We start from the raw sequence: 23893 nt of genomic DNA, 5'->3' as shown, positions 1-23893 counted from the left end.
AAATTGAAGAATTAACCCAAATAGTCCTCCATTATGTAGGGGTAAGGTCTGCGTACAGATTACCCTTCTCAGACCTCACATATTGGGAATATATTGGGTATGTTGTTGTTGTTGTTGTTGTAGTCGTCCATCTAATTTTCTAAACTAAAAATAGCCTGTGAATGTATTATATACATATAATGCATGTGAAATATGTGTATAATTATGTATAATCAATATATAATCTATGTATAGCGACTAGAAAAAATAAACTACTAAACTGACCGGCTATTTGTTTAACAATCCCGTTAAAATTCAGCAAAACCAACACCCTCATGGGAGTACTATTTGTTATTGTGGATATTAATGACAACTGTTTCCAAAAAGTTCTAATTTTTATTTTTCTAAATACTAAAGTATAATCAAAGAAAACTGTTCGAGGAAAATGATTGCGTTTTGTGACCAATATTAACTCGTGAAAATCTTTTGTCAGAACAAAACACACAACATAAGAAGAAAAGTGAACGAGACAAAGAGAAAACCAGAGTTTCTATAAGAAGCATTATTTATTAGAAGCTAGTCATGAACTCCTCATTCAACAATTAATTCATGGAATTTCTTTTTCCATGGTGAGTACACATACAAGAGAAGTCAATACTTATTCTCTTTTTTTTGTTTCACCATATCAACAAAAAGGACATGCAAAAGCTATTTTCCTTATACTAATTAATACTCCAATATATATAATTTAGTTAAATTCAAGTGGGAATAAACCCAACTCGTCAAGTACATCTTTGCAGCCAGAAACAGCTTCAGTTTTCATGAAGAAAAGTGGATTTGCATAACGAGTTGGATTGTGGATTCCAACATTTGCACTGCACACAACTCTTGAGTTCTCAAAACCAATGGCAGATTCTTTGCAATCCTCTCTTGGACTCTTCACAATTGACACTTCACAAAGTTCATTCTCATGATCACCTTCTACTTTTATTATGTATTTTCCATTTTTGTCTGTCACCCCTTCTACTGAGTATGTCTCCTTTTCTGTCTCAATATCTTTGCATGCCAATCGCACGGTTGCACCTATATATATACAAAATGGGATTAGCAACTTGGTAGCATTACTTTCAATGAACTATATATAGTACTATTATATTTCTAGTTTGTGTATTAAAGGGTTAATTTCATGGATTATTATTAACTTTTGATTTATTATACCAAAGTCATAAAAGTAAATTTGTAACAAAGAAAATAACTCAACTATGCCTATATATTACAAAATATAAAAGGCGAGGGAGAAAAATGTTAAAGCCAATCTTGAAAATATAGGTAGGCAATCACTTCAGCAACTTACCTTACACAATATCTATGTGGAAAAACTTTCACAATAATAATGAGCCTATTTTCGGCCCACTTAAAATGAAGAAAAAAACCATGATGTGCCACATGATGAAAGACATAAGGTATTAGGTTTTGTCAGAAAATAGAGATAATTGTTGTAAGTGGTGCCATTTGAATATCATGTGATCAGGTGAATTGGTGAAGTGGCTATTCTTGCATGAAAATTTTGTACATATTGCAGCTTACTTGCATTTTTCAGGACCAAATTTAGCATTTTTTTGAGATCTTTCATTTTCTATTATATGCATAGTTGAGTTATTTTTTGTTAGAAACATTAGTTTTACAATTAGGATGCAATAAACTGAAAGTTGAATGAACATGCGTGAAATTACTATAGATTTATGACATTCATACCTTCGATATACTCGCTAAGTTTGGTCTGAAATTGAACACGGCAAGTGTCACAATAGACACTGCCTTCAACATTGATGGCCTGAGAATCATGGCATTGTGCGAAGTTGACAAAGGCCAAGATACAGACTGCAGAAAGGAGCAAAATAGCCTTTGCCATTTTATTTGTTTTGTTCTTTTTGTCTTCTTTGGTTTTCTTGTTTTACTCCTCCTCTTGATGTGTTCACGATTTGAATGTACAAGTGATATTCATTATTTATAGGTGAAAAGAGTTTAAGGAACAATGGTAAAGCGATTATTTCTGTAGTAGTTCAAGGAGGATCCTATATTTTATATGAGGTCAGGAAGCAATTGACTTGTTCTTTGTTTTATAACTTTACTTGGTTGAGAGAAATAGTAATATTATTTGAACCACAATCTTGAACAATATGGAATTTCCGTTTGAAGATTAATAGTGTTTCGAGGCAAATTATTTAAGAATTAATTTGTAACTTTCATGTCAAACTTTTTAATTTTTTAGAATGATAATATAAATATAAAACAACTATATATATGTTGTGAATACTCATTATCATGCTTGGTAAATCATTCAGGAACTTTGGTTCTTTTCGACAATATTCACATTGTTATGTCGAGTATTTCATATGTTAAGAGTTAAGACGAAGAAAAGCTAACATTAGGTCGATAAAAGAAGAACAACAAGAATTTAGTGATAGATGATACTTGATCGTATTGTTATTTCATTAACCGTCAATTCATCAAAAATCATGCAACAAGGATAATATTAAATGATGAATTGAGATTCTGAAAATTGCATTAGACTAAAAAAGGAAAAATAGTAGAGTGAAAAATAAATTAAAAGAATTGTAGCTCAAAATTATGAATTGCCATCTAGAGTCTCTAGTCTCTACTCTCTAGTATATGTTACTTTTGCTAAAGGAAGAAAAGTGGTCTTTGCAGCATACATAGGTAAGAAGCAACTGAACAAGATGCAATAAAGATGCCATTAGGAGTCGTTAGAAACAACAACAACAACCGAGTGAAATCCCACGAGTGGGGTATAGAGAGGGTAGTAAGTACGCAGACCTTACCCCTATCCCGAGAGAGTAGAGAGGCTGTCATGACCCAAAACCCACTATAGATCGTGATGACGCCCAACGTCGCTGTTAAGCAAGCCGACTGTGAACTACCAACTTAATTGTTCATTTATTATTTTTGAAATCATGAATCTTATTAGATAGAGAGATCGATGCATCAAAAATCGTACATATGTATGATTTAAGTAAAATATAAAGTAGAAGTGTCTCAACGGTAAGCAAAATCATAAACAAATTCTAGAACACCCCAAAACCCGGTGTCACAAACTAGGAAGTATAATAACAAAACATCATCTGTCTAGGATACAAGGTAAACAGGATAAAGTAAATAATTGTGATGGAAACTCTATGTGCTGCGAATCGTGCCGTGGAATACAGTTCACCATAGAGTCCCCTCAGTAGTTGCGTCTCTGCGCCCAAGCGACCACCAAATGAACCTGTCAAATCCTGCACATTTAGTGCAAAAGTGAAGTATGAATACGTAAATCAACGTGCACCCAATAAGTATCTAGCCTAACTCCGAAGAGATAGTGACGAGGGGTCGACATTGACACTTACTAGTGGTCCAGTAAATCAAATATAATAAAGTAGGCAAATATAAAACATGGTAGGTAACAATGAGTAGAAGTAAAGACAAATAATATAGTCTACAGCTGAACAGTGAACACAAAGTTCTCAAATACTGGATACCTCTCAAATGGAGTACATAATGGTCAACACCAAATCAACGGTCACATCTCAAGTTTGAAAAATTCATGAATACGCGGACTTCTTATTTTGCACGATTCTGCCGAGGCGAGCGGCCCGATCCTATAATAGTGATTTTATATAAATGCCGAGACGAACAACCTGATCCCATAAGAATATGATACATGATACTGCCGAGGCGAACGACCCGATCCCATAAGAGTGTAGTACTGCCGAGGTGAACGACCTGATCCCATAAGAGTGTGGTACTGCCGAGGAAAACGGCCTGATCCCATAAGAATATGATACTGCCGAGGCGAACGATCCGATCCCATAAGAGTGTGGTACTGCCGAAGCGAATGGCCAGATCCCATAAGAATATGATACTGCCGAGGCGAACGACCCGATCCCATAAGAGTGTGGTACTACCGAGGCGAACGGCCCGATCTCATAAGAATATGACACTGCCGAGGCGAACGGCCCGATCCCATAAGAGTATTTCATGAAGTTGCCGAGGTGAACAAGGCGAACATCCCGATCCCATTAGAATATGAAGCTTTTACGGGTCTTTGACCCCACTCATGAATATATGTGAGTTATGAGATTTAAGAAAACTTTCCGATGGATATGCACAACGCGGAAGAAATCAGTAAGAGAAGTACAATTTGTATGGCTGAACAAGTAGCTTGTCAAGTATCTAAAATAGTGAGTCCATTACTTTACGTGAGTCTAGTCTCAGGTCATAATGCGAATTAAAGTAATTGAACAGGAAAGAATAACGCAAATAATACAATTAAAGCATTGCGTGAGTCTAAGTCTACTCGAACATAATCAGGAATTCTAGCATACGCACGGACACTCGTCACCTTATACATGTGTAGCTCCCACAATATGTAGCACATAACAAATATAATACCTATAGAGTAATTTTCCCCTCACAAGGTTAGACAAAAGACTTACCTCGCTCCGAAATCCAATAACTGACTTCAACGCCTTTCTAGCACCTCAAATCATTGCCAAACGATCCGAAACTAATCAAACAACATGCAAACCACTCAAAATATACTCCAATACTCATAATTTAACAATTGTAAATAAATTCCCAACTCCTCAAGAAAAGTCAACAAAGTCAACCCCCGGGCTCACGCATCCGGATTTCAAAAATTATCAAAATTAATTATTACCCATAACCTATAGAGTTTATATTCCAAAACTCATCCAATTTCGTCAATGCATTGATCCTCAAATCAAGGATTTACCATCTCATAACTTTGGAGCTCAAAATCCCAATTTCTACAATTCAAATACGGATAAAAATGATAACCAACGAAAATAATCATGAAAAAATATCAAAATAAATTTAACCCCTTGTTGAGACGAGAACAACGCCGCAAAAATCACCTCAAACGGAGCTCTAGAACTAAAGATATGCTCAAAATACTAAAATGCTCGGTCTGTCCACTTAAAACACTGTCCAGGCGACTTTTGTTCTTCGCCTTCGCGGGACACCTTTGCGTTCGCGAAGAGCAATTTTTTGCGTTAACCGGTCAACCCAAATTTCCTTCTTCGCGTTCGCGAAGAACAAAGTCCGCACGAGAAACCAACAATCTTTCCCGACACGAAAATTGGCATAACTCTCTCATACGACCTCGGAATTCGATGATTCTTGTTGCTATGGTTCCATAATTACGATAAGGATCTAATAGTTCAATCTAATCACAAATCAAAGATTGTTTGCTAAATATGGTACCTTTTATGTCCAAAGAAACGACGTTAAAACATCAAATAAGAGCGCGATACAACCCAAACACACCCGAGGCCCCCGAGACCCCGTCCAATTACACAAACCAGTCCCAAAACATAAAACGAACCTACTCGAGGCCTCAAATCACACCAAACAATATCAAAACCATGAATCGACGATCAAATCCTCCTTTTAACTTTCAAACATTCAAACTTCGACGAACGCGTCTGAATTACACTTAAACATTCCGGAATGATGCCAAACTTTATGTACAAGGCATAAATCATGATACGAACATATTCCAAGGCTCAGAACCCCAAACGGATAGAGATAATACCAAAGTCTACTTCAAACCAAACTTAGAAAATTCTAAAACCTTCGAATTGCCAACTTTCCAAAATAAGCGCTGAAATGTTTCCGGACCACCCGATACTCAACCCGGTCATACGCCCAAGTCCAAAATCATCATACAAACCTATTGGAACCTTCAAATCCCGATTCCGAGGTCGTTTACTCAAAAGTCAAACCTTGATCAACTCTTCCAACTTAAAGTTTCCGAATTGAGAATTTTCCATCCGAATCAACTCCGAACTTCCCGAAATTCAATTCTGACCATGCGTACAAGTCATAGAACATGAAGTGAAACTATTCAAGGCCTCAAACCTCCGAACAATGCATTATAGCTCAAAATGACTGGTCGAGTCATTACATTCTCCCCCACTTAGATATACGTTCGTCCTCGAACGTGCCAAGAACCGTTCCAGAGTTGTCCAAAATCACTGTTTGACACCTCGTGTACCTACCTGTGCCACCACAACCCACGTGAGAACATTAGCTCGAGCCAGACTGAAGATCCTCCCTATAACCTTAGCTAACACGCCTTAGAACCAAATTCTAACATCCGGAATTCTCCACGAGACCTGATTCCAATATGTGAACACCGTAACAATCTCAACCCACAGTATCAAATAGGATCCTACACCCATGCTGAGATCACATAATGCACCGCACAATTTGTATGTTCATGATAACATCCTCCGACTACAATAGCTGCAGATTCACGAACCAGATGTCCGTAGTATATCCCATAACACATATAAGCCCGGTCTCAACCCTCACCATACTGCAACGAGGAATGAGATGTGCAGGAACTCATAACCACCCATCAGATCAAAAACTCATGGAGTTTCTCCGCTCGACAAAAACCATTACCTTATTCTGAACTGAATAGTGACATTTTCTCTTTAATATACCTTACATAAATCCGATCACACTGATTTCAGGTCCAATAATCTCGTCTCACCCAGTACAAGCTGCTCAGGAAATAAGCCACCTCAAACACTGACTAAAATCCTATATGATGCCATCAATACGCCAACAAGCTACAACTCGAATATGACACATAAGAGAGAACGAACTCTGGCAAAGAACTACCCAGCCCGTGTAACGAATAAATGGCCAACAAATGCTTTGAACCTTTCTCAGATATGAGGAAAAATACACACAAAAATAAGTATATGGAACCGTACTCAATATCTCACTATTGTGACGTGCAACCCGATCCACACATGATACCGTTGCGGCGTGCAACACGATCCAAACATCATACCCGTGGCGGCGTACACACCTGATCCACACACAATAATCAATAAGGAGATACCCATCGAGCCAAAATGCTCATACCTATGGAATGCCCGAATATCTACCACAAGGACGCCAAGTGCATAACTACGACCCTGGGGAGATGGACAACGCCACGCACTACAAAAAATGCAAGTACGACTAGGTGCAATAACGATAAGATACACTAGACCATAACACATGTGCGAATAATCAAGATGTATCACAACCCACATGGTATAATAGAGTATTACATAGGATAGCTGATAACAGGGTTAACATCCAACGCTCGAAGACTCCTCCATAGGCAATGCTACGCTGAATGAACACATCCGACCTGGTATAAGGCATACATTCACATTAGATCTACTAACAGACCTCAAGCCGTTTACGATCATCCCATACTGGGGCAATAACCTTTCAAGGACCCACAATGAAACTATTCATGACTCATACGAGCAGTCATCAAATCTGGAACAACTCCCACAATCCGCAATCAAAGGAATAGAGCGCCTATCAGTCATAACCTCTCCATACCTGGAAGTACCAAAATCTCCATACCTGATTTCAATCCCTAACAATCGAATGACTAACACGTCACACTTATACGATCTTCTCGTGGGATATACTCCCACAACCTTCCGCACCGGGTAGCAAAATCTGAACATCAATAGCCATCGACCATGCTATTTCTGTAATGCCAATTAAGAATTCACAAACCAATGCACAATACCTATTCCACAAAACTCAGTCCTTAAGCGATATTAAGATAATGCTATGAATATCTCAATCCTTACCCCGCTCCTTCGAACTCGTGACGTCCTTATCAAAATCAAACCGTAACCTTGATCATCAATTTCCAATCTCCATGCCACTCAGTGCACCTATCATGTCGCTATGCGAATTTCATTACAACCCCTGAACCACCAGTAGAATAACCACTTCATAGGCTAGAACCCCTTTCACCCAACTCATTTCAGAAGAACAATTGTAACACGCAACCGAATTCCTATAACCGCAGAACCATGCTAATTCAAGCCATAACTAACTGACTCAACTTTTCCCCAATTCACTCTTGAATTGCCCTTGGAATGATAGTCTTATTCAAACACATAACGGACCTCAAACAACACTCATCCCGAGTGACCCAAATCATGAGACCACATCATCCCGATACCCATAAGACATCTTAAACCCTCCTCGTGCACTCTATAGTATCTCCAACTGATGCACCCGCTCTGAAAGACCTCCTGAGAATCCGAAGATGTTTCTCCCATTTTTCTAACACTGCACCGTAGATTCGATGATAACATAAAAATTCCCCAAGTATTCTTCACACTCTGCTACAAAACCCAGTCCTTAACCACGTAACGAACCCAAAATCTTTAAACACTGCACTTTAATTCTTGAGCCCACTAGGACCATTGTTAAGAGTCACCCACTCTGACCTGATCCCGAGCACATAACCAACCACTGGTGCTCCGTTAGCACATGAACACTTCCAAAGAAGAAACTGGATGAATTATTTTCCTTGTATTTCACATTCATTAGGAGCACAAATGCCTAGTCATCCCAACACCTGTACATAAATCGATAAGGCGAGAGGTAGCACACATTCCCCAAGTCCTTTGCCCGAATTACCCATGAGGTGTCCTTTCCTTAGTCATAATTAGTCTACCAATGCACCGACAACCATAAACTACATAGGCACACCACCACGTGACCTAATCATAAATGATGGTCTCCCCCACTTAGCTTTATGCTACAATCACATAGATCTAGACTCCACAACGGCCTCTTCTGCCCAGTTACCATGATCCCACACCGTTGCTCCGCCAAAATTCTCATATGTTCTTGTTTCACCAATCATAACACATCCCGAATTATCAGGCACCATCGCACGCTCAACCCCTTAACAGTCGTACCATCTTCTTCAAGCGATCCAAGCTTAGATCGCAGTACATGCATACCATGTTGGGCCAAAAGTAGAACTCTTTGTAGGAACCTCATCAAAACCACGCAACTGCTAACCTGCTCACAGGAGATAGCCCACCTGTGTAACCTCATATCGACCTCCTCCAACGTCGTTACTATGGTTACATCCCTCATGAAATCAACTAACCTCCCTAGGTTCACACTGGTCCGCCAGCAGTAAGAATCCTTTCAATCATTAACATCACCCGAAGGTCCAACAACGTGTTATAAACTGATGGTAGGCTATAATTACGTATTTTAGTCACTTATTCCACTCTAATTCACTGCACTTTATTTGTGTTTGAGCTTTAATTAGTAATGTTCTACACTTATTGTGTGTTTTATGCCTTGTAGGAGTGATTCCAAATTATGTAGATGTTGTGGAGCTAATTATAGCTATTTGGAGCTTTGAGGTCTGAGTAAAAGCCCAAGGGATTAATCTGGGATCGTGTTTGGGGGTTGAGGACCAAGTCTGGACGTGAAAACGCAAGCAAAAAGCAACACTTTGAGAATTTTGCACTACTGCGGTGCATGGTGCGTCGCAACAGTGTATTTTTGTTGCCTGATGAATTGTTGAGCTCTCTGGATTTCCCCACTAATGCCCCGCATGGCCGCATGGCGTGCCGCCCCATGTGGCTCGCCTATGAAAGTTTTACAGAGTGAAAGTCCTATTTCGGCTAGGAAAGGGTGGTTTCGTCTTGGCCCGACCCTACTTGGTATAAATACATGGAAAATATTATTTTCTGGACTTTTGACATACTTTGGACCTAAGGAGGTTAATGAGGAGTTGGAAGAACACAAGCACGAGGATTTCATCATTCCTTCCTCACTTAAGACCCGAGTTTGGATTGAATTTATATTTTCCTATACTTTAATTTTATTTGTAATGAATTGCTCCATATCTATGGAGTAGTTCCATTTAGGTTTGATAGATTTAGTGTATTGATGATTGTGTGTGGATTACAACTCTAGTTTTATGTATTGAAGCATTTTTGGATGATTTAATTATTGCATCTTTACTCACTAGTTCATGTAATTGAGAGAGGCATAACTTGTGATATCTTTGCATTATATTGTTGGTTGAGTTCATAGATTCTTCTAAGTAATTGAAAGAGGCTACTTGAATCGCTAATTAAGCGTAGTTAGGAGAATAATCGAAAGAGATTTTCCTAAAGACCAATCCATTACGCATTTCTTGCATATCTTAACGTGCTTAAATTGGTCCATCTTGTGAGGTTAAGACTTAATCGAGAGAGGAGTTTTTGCTGAACGTTTGAACTAATAATTAAGAAAATTCGAGAGACTCACTTGAACATTAGAAGTGAATTATCTATAGTTAGATCCTGAAAAATTATCTTACACCTATCCTATCAAAACCCTATTGTAACGACCCGGTCGGTTGTTTTGAGTATTACAACCTTGCTTCCCCTTTTAATGCTCAAATTGTACTTTACAGTTATTGTGTGAATTACCGGAGCAAATGGTTCGGGTACGGAGAGGTTTTGGAATGAATTGGAACACTTAGTTCCAAACTTTAAAGCTTAAGTTAAAATAGTGATCGGATATCGACTTATGTATAAACGACCCCGGAATAAAATTTTAATGATTCCAATAACTCTGTATGGTGATTTTGGACTTAGTAGCGTGTCCGGAAAATTATTTGGAAGTACTTAGTGGAATTTGGCTTGAAATACCGAAAGTTAAATTTTTGGGAAGTTTGACCAGGGGGTTGACTTTTTGATATCGGGGTCGAAATCCGATTCTGAAAATTTGAATAGGTCCGTAATGTGAAATGTGACTTGTGTGCTAAATTTGAAGTCAATCGGACGTGATTTGATAGGTTTCGGCGTCGTTTGTAGAATTTGGAAATTTCAAAATTTATTAGGCTTGAATCCGTGTGTAGTTCATATTTTTGAGGTTGTTTGATGTGATTTGAGGCCTCGAGTAGGTTCGTGGTGTGTTTTAGGACTTGTTGGTGTATTTGGACGGGGTCTCGAGTGGTTCGGGTGAGTTTCGGATGGTTGACGGATCAAATTCAACATGAAACATTTCTGGAACTGCTGCCTACTGGTGTGATCGCACCTGCGAAGCTTTTGATCGCAGGTGCGAAGCCGCATGTGCGCGAGATCAGTCATAGAATGGGGCTGGCCTGGGGCGAACGCAGGTGCGAAGGGTTTGCGCATCTGCGAGCCCGCAGATGCGAGAAGGGCGCCGCAGATGCGAGGTTTTGAGAGGTTGGCATTGTCCGCATACGCGCAATTTGTTCCGCAAATGCGGATGCGCAGGTGCGAGCCCAGGCACCGCAGGTGCGGAAATGCCTGGGCAGTGTTTAAAACGAGGGTTCCAAGAATTTTTCTCATTTTCGAATTTTGGAGCACGGTTTGGGCGATTTTGGAGAAGATATTTTCCACACAACTTGGGGTAAGTGTTCTTAACCCCCTTGTGATTATATTCCATGAATTAATCTTCATTTTAGGTGTAAGATTATTGAATCTTCAAGAGAAATAGAAGGAAATTTCTATAATGTCATAAAATAAAATTTTCAAGTTTGAATACCGATTTGGAGTCAGATTTGAGTGAAATTAGTATGGTTGAACTTGTAATTGGATGGGTTGTCGTATTTTGTGAGTTTCGTCGGATTTCAAGACGTGGGCCCCACGGGTATTTTTTGGGTGTAATTTCGGATTTTTGTGGAAAGTATTAGTATTTTGATATGGAATTAATTCCTATAAATTGTGTGGACTGAATCAAATTAATTGTTACTAGATTCGAGCCGTTCGGGAGTTGATACAAGCATAATGGGATTTCTGGAGCATTGTTTAGCTTGCTCGACATTGGATTCGGCTTGTTCGAGATAAGTAACTCTTCTAATCTTGGAGTTGAGGGTATGAACCCTGAATATATGTATTTTGTGAATTGTTGGGAGGTGGCGCACATGCTAGGTGACGGGCATGTGGGCGTGCACTATAAAAATTGTGACATAATTATTTATGTGAAATTTTATAGTTAAATAATCTTGGCATTTTCCATGCGGTTTTATGTGTTAAAGAAATTGAGCTGAAAAGCATATTAAAAATCATGTTGAGGCTATGTGCCAGTATTATTGGGACCACAGAGGTCATATTGCTGTAAATTATTGTGTTAAATTGAAAATTCATACTCAGTCATATTCATTTCATTGCATATCATATCTCAGTCTCTGTTGTTATTTATTGATACATCGTATCATCATTTTGGGCTATTTTTCATGACATTGTGAGCCCGATAGACTGGAGAGATTGATGACTGAGTGAGGCCGAGGGCCTGATTTGTGAGAATATTTATGGGATCGGGCTGCACGCCGCAGCATGTTGAATATTTATGGGATCGTGCTGCACGCCGCAGCATATTTGATATCGGCCAGGGGCTTGATTGTGAGGATGAGTGTGGATCGGGGATGCCTGCCTGCAACATACTTTATTATTATAGCACGTGAGTTGTCCGTAAAACACGTGAGTTATCCATGCAAATTATAGCGCTTGGGCTGAAGGAGTCCCTCCGGAGTCTGTACACACCCCCCAGTGAGTGCAGGTACCTACTAAGTGCGAGTGCCGAGTGTTGAGTGACTGTGAGGCATGAGTGATTGTGAGGTATGCCCGAGTGGAAAGACTGATTGTGAGGTATGCCGAGTGGCATGAGTGATTGTGAGGTATGCCCGAGTGGCAAGAGTGATTGTGAGGTATGCTCGAGTGGCATGAGTGACTGTGAGGTTTGCCCGAGGGGCTGTAGATGAGTGATGTTCTGCCCGAGGGGCTGTTTATGATTTTATCACTGAGTTGCATCGCATTGGCATGCACACATGACATACATGCATAGAGAGGTATTTCCTCATGCTGTACTGCATCACATCATTCATGATTTTTCACACATTTTTGACAGATGGGCATAGTGATGCATTTGTTTTGCACGGGTTATCCGGAAGGAAAATGAAACATCTTATTTATTATTGAAAAGATTTTGGGAGAAATTTATTGCTTTCAAACTACTCATATTTTTGGCAACTCCGGCAAACGATTTGGGTTTTCACTGATGTATTTGAAAGGAAGAACTATTATTTTTGAAATCATGATTTGGATGATCATTTTATCTCTGAGTTACTTCTGGTATTATTTGCTTTATGTTATTATGGACTGTTGTGGACTATTGGGTATGGACCCGACCTTGGTAGAAGCTCGTCACTACTTTCAACCTACGGCTAGGTTTGTTACTTACTCAGTACATGGGATCGGTTGTACTGATACTACACTTCTGCACATTGCGTGCAGATGTTGGTTGTTGTTGTTGTTGTGCTCGATGGTTGCGGGACTTGAAGATGTACCTGCCTCTTGTTCAGGGTAGCCTTAGATTTATAAAAGCTCTGTTTATGTATTATTCAAACAGACTATGTATTTATTTCATTTCCGCTTTGTACTACCAGTTCTTGGGGATTGTACAAGATTAAGACCTTTATTCACTTAAATTGCTTTAATAATTATTAATTAAATTGGATAGTTGGTAATTGGCTTAAACTAACGGGATGGGTTAGGTGCCATCACGACTAGTTGGATTTTGGATCGTGACAAGTTGGTATCAGAGCTCTATGTTCATAGGTTCTACAAGTCATGAGAAAGTGTCTAGTAGAGTCTTGCGGATCGGTATGATGACGTCCATACTCATCTTCGAGAGGCTACAGGGCATTTAGGATATATACTTCCCATCTTTCCTTCCTTATCGTGCGGAATTGATTCAGCTTGAAATATAACCTTTTGAATTCTTTCCACGTATTCGTATGCGCACATAAGCGCTCGGTATCAGCTGTGCATCGCCGACTTGTGATTTTATGAACGAGGTGCAAGATGTGTATTCTGTATTTTGGTGATGGGCCAGTCTGGAGGACTCGAGGCCAGGTTTAGACCACAGCTTAGGCTCGGTAGCTTCAGTTGTAACCTGTACATTTGGATTCATATGTCCGGTAATGTCCCTACAGGTGGAATTTGTGGCTCGATGAGCGGTGGAATGGCTTTGTGATGAGTATGATGTAATTGCGGAATGTGTTAAGACGTTTTGAATATGGCGAGAAGTGTCCTTGAAATGTAAAGGAAAGGTCATTGGGTGCTTGATTTTCGTTTCTATGTGACGTACAGTCCCGAGTGTGAATGTTTTGAAGGATCTTTCACGATTGTTAAATTTTGGGACAAATTAAATTCGGATCTCTGGTTAGTGAGTTTGGACTCAGATAGACTAAGTGATTGCATAGTAATTGTGACTGTGAAAGGGTATAACAAGATAAAAGTTTGAGGCTAAGCAGGTGGGTTATCCCCTGCAGAGTAATATACGTAGGTGTATTCCTTATGATGTGAGTAGAGAGTTTTTTTTTCTACCGACGGGGTGTATGGGTGGAGATTTGAATTTGAATCTGGCTGAGAAAGTTGACTTGAGTGTCAAGAGAATAAATGCGAGCTTAGTGGATGATTGAGGTATTTTATGGTTGGCGTTGTATGAGCTTGAGAAAGATTTTTCGTTGAACCAACTGCGGTATTATGACAGTAATAGAGTATGGATATTGTGAGTTATCTAGTATTTAAATTAATGGCTTTGAGCCAAGTGGGGGAGTGTGCTATTGACAATTTGATTTTATGGTTAGGTGTTAAATTTTAATTTTGGTCTGAGGCACACTTGTGGGTTAGCTATGACTTGCAGAAGTTGAGATCGAGGATGACTCAAATAAGGAAATTCCTGGTTAATGATTATATTGCATGTATGAGTATATGAAATTCGTGGGATGAGTGAGTTGTTATTGGTGAATGACGTAGTACGCACGGAGTATGAATTTGATATGTGGTGTTAAAGTAGAATTACTTCGTTGAGTGTTGTGGTGCTAATGGGGCACGTGTCTTTTGGCCCATTTGAATGGTGTAATTTGGATTTGAACAAAAGTGGGTGACTCTTGATAAGGTACTAATGGATATTGAAAATTTTTCGGATTGGTATATCGCTAGAATCGGATAGTTACATTGGATGGTGTAGGGACTTGCGGTAATTCTATATGACTATGGATTCTACATTTTTGTATAAGGAAGGTAAGAAGAACAATTTCAAATTCACATAAGGTATTCTCAGAGTGAGTGTCACAGTTGGGGTATTTTTGAAGGGGCTTAAGAAGAATACAACTACTTATGGGCCGTAGGGCGTTGTGGTTCTATGCTAGGTTTGTGGGGTGCGTTGTGGTTAAATATCGTGGTGTTTTAGCAAGGAGAAGTATCAATTTCAAGACAAATTCGGAAGGGACTTGGAGAAATAAGACAACTTGGCAGTAGGTTGGATCAGTATGGTAATGGATATGATCGGTTCTTTGAGTGCTTATGATGTGGGGGTTTTCTACAGGTGCTTTGTGGTAATACACCTAGGCTTGGTGACCTATGTGGCTTGGTTGATTTAGAGATATTCAACTCTGATGTCCTGATTATGTGCAAATGGATTCCAAAGCATTCTGGAGGTTTTCTACCACGGTTTGAGATGGGTATTTTCCTACCGGCCTGAGGAACATGTTGAGTATTGTGATTTTATACTGGACGGGATCAAATGGAAGGCTTCTGGCTGATCAGATATGTATTTTACTTGTGACTCAGAATGATTATGATGTTCTCGTATTTTTTTAAATGATGGCATGATTGATGCGGTGAGTTGTGTGGGATTAAGGTTGGCGTGTGCAAGGTCACGGTTTAGCCTTGAAAGGGAGGTCATAAATTCTTAGAGGCATGAACAGTTTTCGATGTCTAGATGAATACTATTACTACTTGGTGTTGTATGAGAAGGGGGCGAACTTCAGAAGGCGCATTGTATTTTGACTTACGAATGTATAAATTAGTATTGCGGTACTCACACGGTTGATAGAATGCTGATATTCAAATTTTGCCAAGTGGCACGGAAATTTTTTTAAAGTATTTCTCGTGGGATGATCATGTATGAGAGAGGTGTTATACATTCGGGCGGTGGAGATGGAATCAAATATGGTGATTCGCGTGTTCTATGGATTTGGAGATTAGGAGTTCTCAGGAGCGGATTGTTTCATGGTTGTGGACTGTGAAGTTGTGGCCGGAGCTAGCCAGATGATAGAATGTGTTATGATTCAGTCATTATGGATTTTCGAAAGAATTTTTATTTATTTGTGGTTAACCCGAGTTGATTTGACGGTCCATTGGTAGGCCCAATTAAGATGTGTATTCTACACCGAGCCGGAATGGTTGGCTCCATACTGCTATTGTTGAGGGATGTGCCATTCGGTTAATGTTGAGCTTATTCGTGTTCTGAAATAATCTGTGAGTTACTCCTTTATGCTATGAGGAGTTGTGATTCATTGGTTATGTGCACAGATGGTGCAGTTCTATTTGAGCTTTATAGTGGAATTTGAGCGTGATGAGTATTTGGGTATTGCATGATCGATTGCGTAATGGTTATGTTCTTTTAGGTTTTGTGTGGCATTTTTGTCATTTGCCTCTCCGTGGTTATTGATTTTGAGCAGGGTGGCTCAGGGTATATAATATGAACCAATGTTTGGATGGGGACATATATTGCAGCGGAGCTACGTTAAGGTATGAACCTTGTATTAGAATCGGGTGATGGTTCTACGGTGTATGATGAATTTTCAGCATTTCGTTGTGGCGGTACTTGTTAATCTTGCGAGGCAGTTCTCTCATTTGAGTCATTTTCATGGCTGAGTACATTTGAATTGTTGCATATTGGTGCACGGATGGCATGGGCTGTGGCTCTGAGTTATATTGGTGCGGCATGTCCGTGGAATAGTTGTGTTTAGTAATATAAGGTCATTGGACCTAGAATGGGTACTATCAGATTCGATTACGGTATGTTCGAAAGGATGATATTGGAAGTCGGCTCAGAAAGAGATTATGGTTCTGGTTGGGACGAGAGAGCTCCGTGACTTGTTGATCTGGTAAGTGTTCATGAAATTTCACGTGTTTCTCTTATTATCAACAGTGTACGAAGGTTTTAGGATGAGGTTTGGTTCGATATGGGTTTAATACTAGTATGTGATTGGTTTTGTAGTAGTCACTATGATCAGGAATGGTGCTACGAGCATGCGAGTTGTGTAATATGTTGGTTGATTATATCCGTGGTTATAGTTATAGCTCGATGCAACTTGTTCGGACTTATACGGTGTGTATATGTAAGATTTTGTCTTGAAAGAAATTCTAAAGGTTGAAAATTAAATTCCAAGGTTTATGGGCTAGAGTTAAATTAATGAATTCAGTTGGATTGTGTTGTCAAGCCTATATGGAATAGGGTGACGCGGGTTCACCCCCGGGTACGTGTGTAGTAAGATGGAACAGTGATTTGATGGCTTGGAAACAACTCTTGGCACGTTCGAGGACGAACGCATGTTTAAGTGGGGGAGAATGTAACGACCCGTTTTGAGTATTACAACCTTGCTTCCCCCTTTACTTCTTAAATTGTACTTTACAGTTGTTGTGTGAATTGCCGGGGTAAATGGTTCGGGTCCGGTGAGGTTTTGGAATGAATTGGAACACTTAGTTCTAAGGTTTAAAGCTTAAGTTAAAATAGTGACCGGATGTCAACTTATGTGTAAACGACCCCGGAATGAAGTTTTGATGATTCCAGTAGCTTCGTATGGTGATTTTGGACTTAGGAGCGTGTCCGAAAAATTATTTGGAAGTCCGTAGTGGAATTTGGCTTGAAATGCCAAAAGTTAAATTTTTGGGAAGTTTGACCGGGGGTTGACTTTTTGATATCGGGGTCGGAATCCGATTCTGGAAATTTGAATAGGTCCGTAATGTGAAATGTGACTTGTGTGCAAAATTTAAAGTCAATCGGACGTGATTTGATAGGTTTCGGCGTCATTTGTAGAATTTGGAAATGTCAAAATTTATTAGGCTTGAATCCGTGTGTAGTTCGTATTTTTGAGTTTGTTTGATGTGATTTGAGGCCTCGAGTAGGTCCGTGGTGTGTTTTAGGACTTGTTGGTATATTTGGATGGGGTCCCGAGTGGCTCGGGTGAGTTTCGGATGGTTGACAGATCAAATTCAACTTGAAACATTTCTGGAACTTCTGCCTACTAGTGTGATCGCACCTGCGAGGAGTTTGCCGCATCTGTGAGGCCGCAGGTGCGAAGGTGTTGGCGCAGATGCGGATTGGGGCTGGCCTGGGGCGAACGCAAGTGCGAAGGGTTTGCGCATCTGCGAGCCCGCAGATGCGAGGTTTTGAGAGGTTGGTATTGTCCACAAGCGCGCAATTTGTTCCGCAAATGCGGTTGCGCAGGTGCGAGCCCAGGCACAGCAGGTGCGAAAATGCCTGGGCAGTGTATAAAACGAGGGTTCACAGATATTTTCTCATTTTCGGATTTTGGAGCACGGTTTGGGCGATTTTGGAGAAGAAATTTTCCACACAACTTGGGGTAAGTGTTCTTAACTCCCTTGTGATTATATTCCATAAATTAATCTTCATTTTTGGTGTAAGATTATTGAATCTTCAAGAGAAATAGAAGGAAATTTCCATAATGTCACAAAACGAACATTTCAAGTTTGAATACCGATTTGGACTCGAATTTGAGTGAAATTAGTATGGTTGAATTTGTAATTGGATTGGTTGTCGTATTTTGTAAGTTTCGTCAGATTTCGAGATGTGGGCCCCATGAGTGATTTTTGGGGCGCAATTTCAGATTTTTTTTAGAAAATATTAGCATTTTGATATGGAATTAGTTCCTATAAATTGTGTGGACTGAATCAAATTAATTGTTACTAGATTCGAGCTGTTCGGGAGTTGATACGAGCATAATGGAATTTCTGGAGCATTGTTTAGCTTGCTCGACATTGGATTCGGCTTGTTCGAGATAAGTAACTCTTCTAATCTTGGAGTTGAGGGTATGAACCCTGAATATATGTATTTTGTGAATTTTTGGGAGGTAACGCACATGCTAGGTGACGGGCATGTGGGCGTGCACTATAGGAATTGTGACATAATTATTTATGTGAAATTTTATAGTTAAATAATCTTGGCATTTTCCATGCGGTTTTATGTGTTAAAGAAATTGAGCTGAAAAGCATATTAAAAATCATGTTGAGGCTATGTGCCAGTATTATTGGGACCCACAGAGGTCATATTGCTGTAAATTATTGTGTTAAATTGAAAATTCATACTCAGTCATATTCATTTCATTGCATATCATATCTCAGTCTCTGTTGTTATTTATTGATACATCGTATCATCATTTTGGGCTATTTTTCATGACATTGTGAGCCCGATAGACTGGAGAGATTGATGACTGAGTGAGGCCGAGGGCCTGATTTGTGAGAATATTTATGGGATCGGGCTGCACGCCGCAACATGTTTCATATTTATGGGATCGCACTGCACGCCGCAGCATGTTTGATATCGGCTAGGGGCCTGATTGTGAGGATGAGTGTGGATCGGGGATGCCTGCCTGCAACATACTTTATTATTATAGCACGTGAGTTGTCCGTACAACACGTGAGTTATCCGTGCAAATTATAGCGCTTGGGCTGAAGGAGTCCCTCCGGAGTCTGTACACACCCCCAGTGAGCGCAGGTACCTACTAAGTGCGAGTGCCGAGTGTTGAGTGACTGTGAGGCAAAAGTAATTGTGAGGTATGCCCGAGTGGAAATAGTGATTGTGAGGTATGCCCGAGTGGCATGAGTGATTGTGAGGTATGCCCGAGTGGCAAGAGTGATTGTGAGGTATGCCCGAGTGGCATGAGTGACTGTGAGGTTTGCCCGAGGGGCTGTTGATGAGTGATGTTCTGCCCGAGGGGCTGTTTATGATTTTATCACTGAGTTGCATCGCATTGGCATGCACACATGACATACATGCATAGAGAGGTATTTCCTCATGCTGTACTGCATCACATCATTCATGATTTTTCATACATTTTTGACAGATGGGCATAGTGATGCATTTGTTTTGCACAGGTTATTCGGAAGGGAAATGAAACATCTTATTTATTATTGAAAAGATTTTGGGAGAAATTTATTGCTTTCAAACTACTCATATTTTTGGCAACTCCGGCAAACGATTTGGGTTTTCACTGATATATTTGAAAGGAAGAACTATTATTTTTGAAATCATGATTTGGATGATCATTTTGTCTCTGAGTTACTTCTGGTATTATTTGCTTTATGTTATTATGGACTGTTGTGGACTATTGGTTATGGACCCGACCTTGGTAGAAGCTCGTCACTACTTTCAACCTACGGCTAGGTTTGTTACTTACTCAGTACATGGGGTCGGTTGTACTGATACTACACTTCTGCACATTGCGTGCAGATGTTGGCTGTTGTTGTTGCTGTGCTCGATGGTTGCGGGACTTGAAGATGTACCTGCGTTCCTGTTGTAGCTGCCTCTTGTTCAGGGTAGCCTTAGATTTATAAAAGCTCTGTTTATGTATTATTCAAACAGACTATGTATTTATTTCATTTCCGCTTTGTACTACCAGTTCTTGGGGATTGTACAAGATTAAGACCTTTATTCACTTAAATTGCTTTAATAATTATTAATTAAATTGGATAGTTGGTAATTGGCTTACCTAACGGGATGGGTTAGGTGCCATCACGACTAGTTGGATTTTAGGTCGTGACACCTATCTTCTCCCATTGATAACTTTCTTTGCTTATTCCTTGTTTCGATTGTCATTAGTCAATAGCTTTAGATTCTTAGTTAATTTTAGTTAGACATCTTATAAATCTCAACTGCTGGATCTCCTGTATAGCAATCAAGCTAGAAACTACAATAATACTGTTTAAATCCAATCCCTGTGGATACGAAATTATACTATACTATATTTGATTAGCGAGCAGAATTTAAGTGTGTGTTTTGCGCTCGTCGAATTTTGGCGTCGTTGCCAGGGATTGACAATCAATAGTGTTTGAAATAGTTTGTAGTTCTAATTCAGGAATTCTTTTCTTTTTATTTCTATTTTCTCATTTTACGTTTGGTGTCCGTTGACTCTGCGCAGGTTACAAGTTTAGATTGGTGCGTGTAGCACCCCGAAAAATTTTGAAGTACTTAAGCGCTATTAAAAAAGTTGATACGTGCTAATTATATTATTTAATCTGCAGACAAGGACTATTAATATGATGAATATTAATTGGATATGATAATAAGTATACGAGGCATATTATAAGTGATGTGGGGGGTCAAAGGAGAGCCCTAAGTCTAAGTCAAGTTGGAAATTATATGATAGACTAAAGTTTCAAATGAGTACGCAGAAGACCTAACTTTGGACGAGTTTATATACATATATATAAGGAGTTATGTGATGGACAACCTATCAAATAAAAGATCTTCGAGTCTACTTTCTAACGCTTCACACAGTTTGTCATTTGTCACTCCTATAAGAAGTTATGATCAAATTACCAAAGGCTGGCAGTGAAGTACTGCCATAGCGTCCGCGTCCGCGTCCGGGCTTCGAAGAGGAGTAAAGTGGGGATGCAAAGCATCTGGGGCCGCATCTGAAACCCAGAAATTGGGGCCTATAAGTACAAGGTCGGGTGAGAGGGTATTTTGGAGCTAGGATTTGGTGCTTTCATGGTAGATTCGACCTTTGGGACAACTTAAGAATACAAGGTGAGATTTTATGGATATTTTAAGTTAATAACATCCTATTAACACTAGTATTACATTATTCAATCTTTGAAATCCCTAGAAATCTTTCAAGTTGTTCAAGAATACCAAATTTTCCAAACATTGAATTTTTGAGGAAAAGCTTCAAGAAGGTAATCCTAATGCTTCAAACTCATTTCTTATGGGTCAGTGAGAGTAGTTATATTATTTGTTTCAAGTTTTTATGGTTGGATAATTGAATTCACATACCCTAGTTCATGACATGAATTGTGTTTTTTAGAAAATGGGGAAAATGAAGAGTATTCTTAGAAATGAAATTAAAGGATGCGATGAACCTATGGAATCATTTTCTAGCTAAATTGAAAGTGTTCAACTAAGTAATCACCAAATTGAATATTTTGAAAATGTTGGTTAATGAAGACGATGAGTAGTAATTTGACGGTATTGGACAATTAATGTAGTATTATTGATGACTTCAAATGGGCATTAATTGATAAGAGTGGAGTTGAATATACTAGTAAGTGAACCTATCGGCGATTTGAGTTGTTGGAGGCTTGTAGTCAACTTATGAGCCATAAATGGATATTGGTAAATATTTTAGGTCACATTTTTATATAATTGGGATATCTAATTGTAGATATTGACTTGTTGGTGATGCTTGAGCATTTTAATCAAGGTTGAAATGATGGAAGAGGATTGAAAGCTTGTGAATATTAATAAAGCGAAAGCGCGGTGAATTGATTAAAACTTACTCTTCTTGAGGAATTTTCTCTAAAAGCATGTTTTGAGTTAATGCTTAAGTTGTTTGCAAATGTACTTTTGTGCTTGCGGGGACAAACAAGTACGGATGTATCCATATACTAATATATTACGTTGCATATGTAGTGTCATGTTGTTTTATAAAATTTTATTTTAAATCGTGTTGGCAAAATGACACTCAAGGTAAATGTTATAAGTTGTCATCAAAACTTACGTATTGATAAGAGTATACATATTTGGGTGCTAAAGATAAGTTTTCATGGAAAGTATTTCTTTTGAAAATTGATAAATAGCATAGCACTTGTGGTATCTTTCAAAGATTGATTTAAATTGCTAAAGGCTTTAACATGTAAAAGGTAGTTTATTTAAATTTTGTTCAAATGATTTAGATTTTCTAATAATGCTATGATTTGATAAAAATAGATCATTTGAGGCTACTATGCTATGAATCTATTTTTGAAATATCAAATATTTTGGGAGTTACTTGTGTTCAGCGAGATTGACTTCGGATATATTGTGTTCGTCATCATGAAACTATGCGTGTCGGTGTAAGCGTAGATGGCCACTTTATGGTATAGACTATGACAGAATGCTCTCCATCCGGAGGGTACTATTTTGTGTTATTATTAGCATGGTTGAGTCGATTCGTACGGCACTACGATGAGACGACCTAAGAAAGTAGTGTATATGATACTTGCCTTTAGGTACATAAGCTAGTTGATCTTCTTATGTCGGTGATGATATAGTACTCCCAGTGAAAGGTAAGGATGATTTTTTTATGTTTAGGCCTAAGGAGCCGAAAGTGATTTCGATGACTTAAAGCAAATAAAATAATTTTGTATGATTTTATCCAAAATCTTGGGTTGATATAAATGTTTTGAAAGTTTATATTGTGGTTTATATTTTACTTGTCTTTTATTCAAAATGACAAGGATCACGGATTGATAAAATTTCTTATCGTTTTATATCAAATATTGATGCATTATTTTTATAACGTTTGTGCCAAGAACTTAAGTTAGAGAGAGTCTATGACACTCATTGAGTACCGTTGTGGTGTACTCAGCCCTTAGGGGCCTCCTCCAGGGCCCCACTTACTTTACATATTTCAGGATGAGGTATGATACATGGCATGCGGTCGAGGCTAGGATGACTCTCTTTCTGAGGTATATGGTGAGGCAACACTCCTATTTCGTGGTAGCTATCATATTGTTTTCTTAATTTATGCTAGTCGGGTATTAGCCCAAGTGTTTAATTCTATTCATTGGTATAAAGGCTCTATAGATAGTTGTGAAAGGTTGTAGTAATGGGGTTGAATGCGACATACATGAAAATATATTTATTTTGCTTAGTCTCATTGTTATTATCATGAAAGGCGTCATGTGTGATTTTGAATTGAAAAATATTTTATCATTTTACTTGAAAATGTATGGGATTTTCAAGGAGCTTTCGCAGTTAAATTGATTTTCATGCATATGATTTGGGTGCATCACATGGTTTGGTTCGCTCGGGTCGGGTAGTGTACCGGGTACTGATCACGTGGTTTTGGGTCGTGACAAACTTGGTATCAGATTCAGAATACAAGATTGCTAACAAACTTGGTATCAGTTCAAGGTTCGAGTTATAATACAAGATGTTTGGGCTAATAGCCAGA

At 39.0% G+C, this 23893-nt stretch overlaps 1 protein-coding gene across 1 annotated transcript; it reads right to left on the bottom strand.

Annotated features, from left to right (window-relative positions):
• Nucleotides 1-526: 526 nt before the first annotated feature.
• Nucleotides 527-1974, bottom strand: LOC104097731 (anther-specific protein LAT52-like). Its single transcript, XM_009604345.4, has 2 exons — nucleotides 1735-1974; nucleotides 527-1062 (listed from the first exon to the last, which is right to left on the bottom strand). Exons 1-2 carry the CDS (start codon nucleotides 1889-1891, stop codon nucleotides 728-730), a joined length of 492 nt encoding a protein of 163 aa, XP_009602640.1. The 5' UTR covers nucleotides 1892-1974; the 3' UTR covers nucleotides 527-727.
• Between the last annotated feature and the right edge of the window lie 21919 nt (nucleotides 1975-23893).

The sequence above is a fragment of the Nicotiana tomentosiformis genome, chromosome 6 (assembly GCF_000390325.3).
Source record: "Nicotiana tomentosiformis chromosome 6, ASM39032v3, whole genome shotgun sequence".
NCBI classification, from domain to species: domain Eukaryota; kingdom Viridiplantae; phylum Streptophyta; class Magnoliopsida; order Solanales; family Solanaceae; genus Nicotiana; species Nicotiana tomentosiformis.
Note: the sequence above shows the minus strand (reverse complement) of the source record. Positions and strands in the feature narration are given on the sequence as shown.

Excerpts from the sequence above, each read along its gene's own strand:
- LOC104097731 (XM_009604345.4), bottom strand. The coding sequence starts at position 1,891 with ATGGCAAAGGCTATTTTGCTCCTTTCTGCAGTCTGTATCTTGGCCTTT. Across the intron at positions 1,063-1,734 it reads ACTTAGCGAGTATATCGAAG|GTGCAACCGTGCGATTGGCA; the intron begins GTATGAATGTCA and ends GTATATATATAG.